Here is an 8,299-nt window from a genome sequence, read left to right as displayed (position 1 = left end):
CTGGGAGGACGAGGAGAGATGTATAGATTGGGGAATGCGTTGGGACGATCGAGGGATGAGGAGTTGTGTGGAATGCTGGGATGAGTTGTGGCTATGGAGGGTTCTAGGGAGAGATTCTTGGGGTGCGGTTGTGTGTCTCGAGGTGGGCTACACGCAGTTGAATGATAAATCTGCGTGAGATCGGCGATGCGAAGAAGATAACGTATCGCATCATGCACGCATACGATCTGTATTACCCCCAAGCAACTTTCGCATTTTGCTCGGACCAAACCCCAGAAAAGAGAGCGAAATCTCGCGAAATCTCTCACACCCCGAGACTTGCATCATCCCAGCGCACAGCTCCGATAACTCCTCTCGAACCATCAAATCCGACCCCAGCAATGTTACAAGCCATTCGCAATACCCCTCGAACCTAACCTCGATACCCCACAAAACCCCAAGGCGCGTCTCCAATATACGACGCAATGGCGATTAAAAAATTGCGTCGCGTCTTCGGATCAACTAGCCGTAGTACCTTCTCGTACGATACGCCGACAGTGGGCGTTGGGCGGACGCCAAAATGGCAGCCGGCCACGCCCAGAGCGGCCGACCAATGGGCGACGAGCGGCCTGAAGCTCCGCCCTGCGCGGCCCTTGTTCGCGTCGCTTTGTGCGCCGTATAATACTTATTGCGAGAGCGAGAAGCGTCGCTTCGGGCTGTGTATCGGCGTTAAGGCTGTTGATGGTTTTTTCGGGGTTTTGGGGTACTTTGAGAGGAATTTAGGGGTTTTGGGAGGTAGAGTGGGGTTCGAGCTGTCGTTGGGTGGGGTACGACGGGGAAAGATGGAAAGAATGACTGGGAAATCGAGGTTTTTCGGAGGCGAGTCTAGCGGTGGAAAAGAGGGACATTTTCAGGGAAATGTTGCCTCCTCGTGCATTGTTTAGTGTGAATTTCTTAGGGCGAGCTGCGAGCTTGTTGGTCAAAGTTTGTTGCGTCAGTTGTGAAGTTTTCGCGGGATTTTGAAGCTTGTCGGGGTGTATTGATGCCATTATAACGAGGCGATGCTCCTTCGCTTCTTCGAGTCCGACGAATGTTGGATATACGTCATTTCATTTCATTCTCGTTTACAGGCAGTGAACATGTTTAATTCGACTGTTGTATAAGACAGTATGAAATTATACAGAATCATGGTAAATCCAACTGTTCCAATGAACGCAACGTCGAAATACGCATCCCTGTATCCCACGAACAATCAAACGTATATCCAACGTCGTCATCAGTGTATAATTTCTATATATGTAACATCAGTCCCGAAAAATCGAGGAAGTAAAATTTCTTCACCTGCGCAGCAATTTGAAGCACAGAAGCAGAGAGCTGAGTAGCGTCGCCTGCCCCGCATCGCAAGGGGACAGCGCGCGCATGCGTCGACTTCACTCGGGCGACTTCGAGGTCGATACCATCGGCCCCCGAGGAGACGCGCACGACGAGGCAGACTTTGGCATATATAGATTTTTATACGTCAGAACCTTTTCTGAATTTTCTCGAACCATTGCTTTTTCTTGACTAATTCACATTCCGCGTGTATTGTATATTGAGTGTGGATTGTTTCTCGACTTGTATAATAAATAATTAATTATCTGGCGCATAGAGATGACGGACGGATGAAAAATATACGGATATAGGGAAAAACGAGCTCTTTCGATGATAAGCGTAGTCGTCATGACGTAGCCTCCTCAGCGTCGCTCAAACGCTCGATAGGGATCAGGGAAGCAGACGGACGCTGGGACGAACGAAGGAGTATATATGTATATAGCATATAGTAGTAGGCGAGTGGAGCAGCTATATATCATGTCGCCCCGCGCGCGTTCGGCCGAACTTCGCCTCCCGCTGCGCGAAACGTCCGCTTATTAAGTGTACTTACTTTCAGCTGTGCTATTGATTTCTGCATTACGTTTTCTCGCGCGGCCCGGCGGCCGGTAACAAAATGGCGAACGAACGGATCTAACTTAAAAAACAAGGGAAATGATTAATTCCTTAATTGTATAAATGCAGCTTCGAATTATATATCGAAAGGAAGCGCGTATTATTCATCGTTATTATTATTGTTGGGTTATAATACACTATAATAAGAGCGTTGCTAAAATTAATCGAAAGAGTTTTCTGTGCAGATATGGACAGCAGCTAGTGATAAGGGTACGCGCGTTTTTAACATTTTGATAGATGGCAACCGATTGATATATCGTCATTTCACGAGGTGTCTCACACTCTCTTATCGACACTGAAACTTTGTGGGGGAAACTTAATGATTTCAGGGATTTCTTACTTATATTATCACTATTATAATATAATGATTATTTTGCGTATAGTGTCGGAAAAACGCATAATGACGCTTACAAGAATAATTGGGTTTAATGTAATGTAACTGCAGTTATTTAAAAATATCCAAAGTTTATAAATTACATTTTATCGTGCAATTCGTCGCTGCCGCACCATCTGCTATCGCGAGTAAGCAAACGAGGTGATATTTATTTATTGCATTACTTATTCGGCGCATATCAGTTTTATAGTTTGAAAAAAAAATGACATTACCGTTCGACTATTCATCAGTTGGTAAGACGTGCGGCCTTGACCATCCGAGCATCCGAGCCACGAATACTCTACTCTCTACTAGTTCGGTCGCTGAAGTTGTAGATTAGTGGCGACATCTATCTGGAAATCAGTATATTCTACTAACGAGTACCAGCACATATAATATATATACAGATATAGTACGTGTATTATACGAGAAAAGCGGGACAACGCGGCGGGCAAAGCGTCTACCGGTACGTTTGCTCAACTTGTTTACGTTTTAGAGCTCTTTTGTGATAAATGTCATCGTATATTGCAAAGTTCCTCGATTCTATTCTACCTTTTCAGTTAGTCTAACTAAAAAGTCTGATTCCGAGTGTTAATTTACGCTATGATAATATTCCGATCAATATAAGCTACAGCCAGTGTATTTCTAGGTTAACTCGGTGACAATAACACGTTTTCCCGTTTCTTTCCCAGCAAGTATATCGAGTAAAACGACAAAATGGATCCGGACTATTATGATGAATTCGGCAACTACATTGGCCCTGAATTGGCCTCTGATAGCGAAGATGATAACGACTATGGAAATGCCGGAGAGGACATTGATGATCATGACCGATCGGATGAGGATATGGAAGAGGAGAAGGATGAGACCAGGGAAAGCGCAGAGCCCAATTCCATGGCAGTAGTGCTCCACGAAGACAAGAGGTACTATCCCAGCGCTTTGGAAGTTTACGGACCAGATGTGAGTATTGGTGAATCTATTTTGATTTTGTAAGCAAAGTGCCTTATGTCTTGTAATATTTAAACTTGCGATGAAATGTATAGGTCGAGACACTTGTGCAAGAGGAAGATGCTCAGCCCCTGGACAAACCCCTGGTGGCACCTACGAAAAAGGCAAAGTTTCAAATTAAACAACAGCAACTACCTGAAACCACTTATAGTATTGACTACTTAGCTGATTTGATGGACTGTCCTGATTTGATTCGTAATGTCGTACTGCTTGGTCACTTGCATCATGGCAAAACAACATTGGTTGATTGCTTGATTAGACAAACTCACCCTTACATGCATTCGGTTACAGATGAGAAACCTTTGAGGTATGTATTTCTATTTGAACTGAATTTGAATTTATTATGTGGCATATATTTTAATCCATGTCAATTTTTTAGGTACACAGACACATTATTCACCGAGCAACAGAGAGGAGTATCTACTAAAGCAGTACCAGTTACCCTTGTCTTACCTGATGTCAAATCCAAATCTTTTCTCCTCAATGTCTTCGATACACCTGGTCATGTAAATTTTTCTGATGAAGCTACTGCAGCAATTCGTTTATGCGACGGTGCAGTTTTGCTGGTTGATGCTGCGGAGGGTGTCATGCTGAACACAGAAAGGCTATTGAAACATGCTTTGCAAGAAAAGCTAGCATTGACAGTCTGCATTAATAAAATCGACAGACTAATTCTGGAATTGAAATTGCCTCCTCTAGATGCTTACTACAAACTTCGTCATATTATTGAAGAAGTGAACAGTTTGATAGCCTTGCATTCAGATACAGAGAATCCTGGATTCGTTTCACCTGCCATAGGCAATGTATGCTTTGCTAGTTCAGAGTACAACGTGTGCTTCACGTTAAAATCGTTTGCTGCGCTCTATGCCAAGCAGTCTGGATCGGGTGTAAACGTAAACGAGTTTTCAAAAAGACTGTGGGGTGATGTTTACTTCAATAATAAAACGAGAAAATTCACGAAGAAACCACCTCACAACACAGCCCAAAGAAGTTTTATCGAGTTTATACTCGAACCGATTTATAAAATATTTGCACAGGTTGTGGGTGATGTAGACACGACGCTTCCCAATGGTGGGTACATTATTTTATTTCATCAATATTTTTAAAAATAGATTGTTCAATGACGCATAATATTTTTAGTACTGGATGAGCTCGGAATTCGTCTTACATCCGAGGAAATGAAAATGAACATCAGACCTTTGCTCAGGCTTGTGTGCACTAGATTCTTTGGAGACATGTGCGGATTTGTCGATATGTGCGTCGCGCATATACCCAATCCCAAGAGCAACGCTCTGACAAAGGTCTCCCACATTTATTCGGGTCCAACAGATTCTCTGCTTGCTCAAGACATGATTGAATGTAGCCCAGAGGTGAGTTCCTCTAACCGATGATGCGTATTCGATCTATTGAATAAAAATTGAATGTTTCCATACTTTCAGGGACGGCTGATGATTCACAGTACAAAGATGTACCCCACAGAAGACTGTACACTTTTCCACGTTCTTGGCAGAGTAATGTCTGGAACACTGACTGCCGGCGAAAAGGTCCGAGTCCTTGGCGAGGCTTATACACGCCAGGACGAGGAAGACTCTCGGATCATAACCGTGGGACGATTGTGGGTGAGCGAAGCGCGCTACAATATCGAAGTCAGCGAGGTACCTGCCGGCAATTGGGTGCTTATAGAGGGCATCGACAGGTCGATCGTTAAAACGAGCACCATCACTGACCTCACAGACTCCGAAGACCTGGCGATCTTCCGTCCACTTAAATTCAACACTCAGAGCATCATCAAAATAGCCGTTGAACCAGTGAATCCTTCGGAATTGCCTAAGATGTTGGATGGTTTGCGTAAGGTTAACAAGAGTTATCCGTTACTGGGTACGAGAGTCGAGGAGAGTGGAGAGCACGTGGTTTTGGGTACTGGAGAGTTGTACCTTGATTGCGCTATGCACGATTTGAGACGCATGTACTCGGAGATCGATATCAAAGTTGCGGACCCCGTTGTGGCGTTCGCAGAGACGGTTGTGGAGACGAGTTCGCTCAAATGCTTCGCTGAAACGCCCAATAAAAGAAACAAGTTGACGATGATCGCCGAGCCGCTCGAAAGAAACTTGGCAGAGGACATCGAGGCAGAGAAAGTGAAGATCACGTGGAACAAGTACGTAAATCAGTGTATCTCATTCGAAACCAACCGACGATAAATCACGCGTGGCGTAAAAACTAAAATAACTATTTTCTCAACAGGAAAAAGCTCGGCGAGTTTTTCCAGCAGAAGTACGACTGGGATCTGCTGGCCGCTCGAAGTATCTGGGCTTTTGGCCCGGATGCCACGGGTCCGAATATTTTAGTCGATGATACCTTGCCCTCCGAGGTGGATAAATCACTGCTGAATAGCGCTCGCGAAGCCATAATTCAGGGCTTCCAGTGGGGAACTCGAGAGGGTCCCCTATGCGAGGAACCTATAAGGAACGTCAAATTCAAAATTCTTGACGCTGTTATTGCTCAAGAGCCCCTTCATCGTGTTGGTGAGTATTGAACATTCCATGCGTTTTTTGGTTCAAATATTAATTTTTTTCTCCAACCTACTCATAAAAAGTTTTCCAACGATTTTTTAATGTTCGAATCATAGCGCAAATAGAAACAACAATTTTTCCGACGCCTGCTAACACGTTATAAATCCGTCGGCGTAAATCCCCAACATCACGCCGGCTAATGCTACATTCTCCATTGTGCTCACGAAAATCGCAAATCACCCACTCGCAATAAGCCACCACCCACAGCAACCCGCCGACACTAATCGATTCTCTTTCTCTCTCCCTAAAGGTGGTCAAATCATTCCAACTGCGCGTCGAGTCGCCTACTCTGCCTTCTTGATGGCGACGCCACGTCTAATGGAGCCATACCTCTTTGTGGAAGTTCAGGCACCGGCCGACTGCGTCTCAGCGGTGTACACGGTGCTGGCCAAGCGTCGAGGACACGTAACGCAGGATGCTCCGGTTCCGGGTAGTCCGCTCTACACGATCAAGGCCTTTATCCCTGCGATCGATAGTTTCGGCTTCGAGACCGATCTGCGTACGCATACTCAGGGTCAAGCCTTCTGTCTGTCGGTCTTCCATCACTGGCAGATAGTTCCCGGTGACCCCCTGGACAAGAGTATCACTATCAGGCCGCTAGAACCGCAACCTGCCACACATCTCGCTAGGGAATTCATGTTGAAGACCAGGAGAAGGAAAGGACTGTCGGAGGATGTGTCCATCAACAAATTCTTCGACGATCCTATGTTGCTCGAGCTGGCGCGGCAGGACGTGCTTCTTAATTACCCGTTGTAAAGTGATGATGATGCAAGAGTGTACGAGTGAATGGAATGTATGTTTTGCACTTTTATTACGAGGGGTTGCTCTGTGAAAGCAGTTCTCGTTGTCCGGGTGATCAAGGTGAAAGATAGTTCTCTCGAATGATTTATAGAATAATATTTTATTAATGTTGTACGCAAAATTCGTCAGGAGAACTCTCTTTCGTTGAGAAACTCAGGAGATTAATTTTCAATAAGACAACGAGATGAAGCCTTATTTAATAGAATTCTTGAATCGTCTCTCCTCGAACATTCTTATAATTTAAGCTTACCAAATGAATTGTAAAAAGTTTAAGATATGAAGGAATAAACGCCACTATAAGAACCAGGCCAGCCAGATTTTGTTGCAAACTCCACGAAACGTCTGAGCCACTCGAGCGCTTTCGCCCGCGGGAGGAATCACATTTCCTTATATCTTGAAGAAGAATTTAGCGCCCCGTCAGCGCTTGCTCGAGGCGCTCGCACACGTCCTAAACCCATTTCCGCAGGCGGCACGGTGGATCACGTGAGCTAAATCCGACGAAAGAAAAAGGCCGTCCGTCGAAAAGTAAAGCGGATAATTACTCGTCCCAATCAATCGCATCCGCTGCGAGGGCATTCAACACGTAATTGCGTTTCTCGACTGCGAATTTGGGCGCGCACGTGGCGCTGCTTATACAGTATACGGCGCGAAAAATGCGCGCGCGTCACACTCTTCCCCGAAATCTAAAATTGTCCGAGCGAGCGAGCGAGCGAGCGAGCGAGCTTCGACGGGCTATGCGGCGAAAAGAAAGCAAAAAAAGGGACAGCGCGCCAAGAAGAGCCCATTACCGTCTATCTATCGATTGTACGCGTATAGTAATGAACATGTGTAACGCAAATGTTAACTGCGAGAAATTACGAGGCGTCTCGTGTGCGTCTATGCTAAGCAAATGCTAATTCAACAGGTTCACTCGCTCGCATGACTCATCCTCGGCTAAATATTTATATTATACTCGGCGTTACGAAACTTGCGCAGTCCTTTCACGCAGCGGCGTTTTGCAGCGGAAAGACACCGGCGATAATATAATATGTGCGTGTGTAATCGGGCGATTTTCAAAAAGACGCGCTCGAGCGCGCGCAGCGCGGCGCATTTTTTCGGTCGAATCGATATCCTTCTAGCCGGCATTCCGTGAGCTCTCCCTCTTTCTCTCTCTCTCCTCGAATATTGACTCTCGGTGGAGGCGCGCGCACAGGCAGCTCCCACACACATACCGCGTCGGGAACGGCTCTTCGTCTGCAGGCTCCGTCTGCAATGGAAAGGTCGATATCTGCGCGCGTGTGTGTGTGTGTGTCGGGAGAATGAATGGGAACCGGATTCCGTATACGGCGCTAAATGGCATTTTTACCTGCCGTATTTGGGGGGCTTCGGAAGAACGCGACTCGAGGCCGCGTAGTTTTTCGGAATCGAGCTCACCTTTTATACGTTTGTAATTTAATTTATTATTTTTGTTTTGTTTTAGGCGATCACGATTCACGTTCGAAGCGCGACGAGTTTGAAGAGGAGATGTTTTTCTCTTTCCAATCTTAGTTTTGTTTTTCACCGCAATGCTAAAGTACGTTTTACGTAGGTAGAGGGGAAAAAA

General features: G+C 45.6%; 1 protein-coding gene across 4 annotated transcripts; it reads left to right on the top strand.

The window, feature by feature from the left end:
* The first annotated feature begins 2,667 nt into the window (after window positions 1-2,667).
* LOC100118660 (116 kDa U5 small nuclear ribonucleoprotein component) lies at window positions 2,668-7,024 on the top strand. Of its 4 annotated transcripts, none has more exons than XM_031927454.1 (8): window positions 2,668-2,801; window positions 3,028-3,295; window positions 3,379-3,650; window positions 3,723-4,414; window positions 4,484-4,713; window positions 4,783-5,501; window positions 5,588-5,868; window positions 6,167-7,024. In XM_031927454.1, exons 2-8 carry the CDS (start codon window positions 3,053-3,055, stop codon window positions 6,670-6,672), a joined length of 2,943 nt encoding a protein of 980 aa, XP_031783314.1. In that variant the 5' UTR covers window positions 2,668-2,801; window positions 3,028-3,052; the 3' UTR covers window positions 6,673-7,024. The 4 variants fall into 4 exon arrangements, with proteins under 4 accessions (XP_031783314.1, XP_031783316.1, XP_031783315.1 ...); XM_031927456.1 differs by having other exon boundaries at window positions 2,755-2,801; window positions 2,985-3,295; XM_031927455.1 differs by lacking the exon at window positions 2,668-2,801 and adding an exon at window positions 2,808-2,911 and having other exon boundaries at window positions 2,985-3,295.
* The last annotated feature ends 1,275 nt before the right edge of the window (window positions 7,025-8,299 follow it).

The sequence above is a fragment of the Nasonia vitripennis genome, chromosome 3 (assembly GCF_009193385.2).
Source record: "Nasonia vitripennis strain AsymCx chromosome 3, Nvit_psr_1.1, whole genome shotgun sequence".
Lineage (NCBI taxonomy): Eukaryota > Metazoa > Arthropoda > Insecta > Hymenoptera > Pteromalidae > Nasonia > Nasonia vitripennis.
This window is presented reverse-complemented; position numbering and strand designations above follow the sequence as displayed.

What these genes read in the sequence shown, in the direction of transcription:
- LOC100118660 (XM_031927454.1), top strand. Translation starts at nt 3,053, where the DNA reads ATGGATCCGGACTATTATGATGAATTCGGCAACTACATTGGCCCTGAA. An exon ending in AGACACGACGCTTCCCAATG is followed by an intron (nt 4,415 to 4,483) that starts GTGGGTACATTA and finishes TAATATTTTTAG; the next exon opens with TACTGGATGAGCTCGGAATT. An exon ending in GTGAAGATCACGTGGAACAA is followed by an intron (nt 5,502 to 5,587) that starts GTACGTAAATCA and finishes TTTTCTCAACAG; the next exon opens with GAAAAAGCTCGGCGAGTTTT.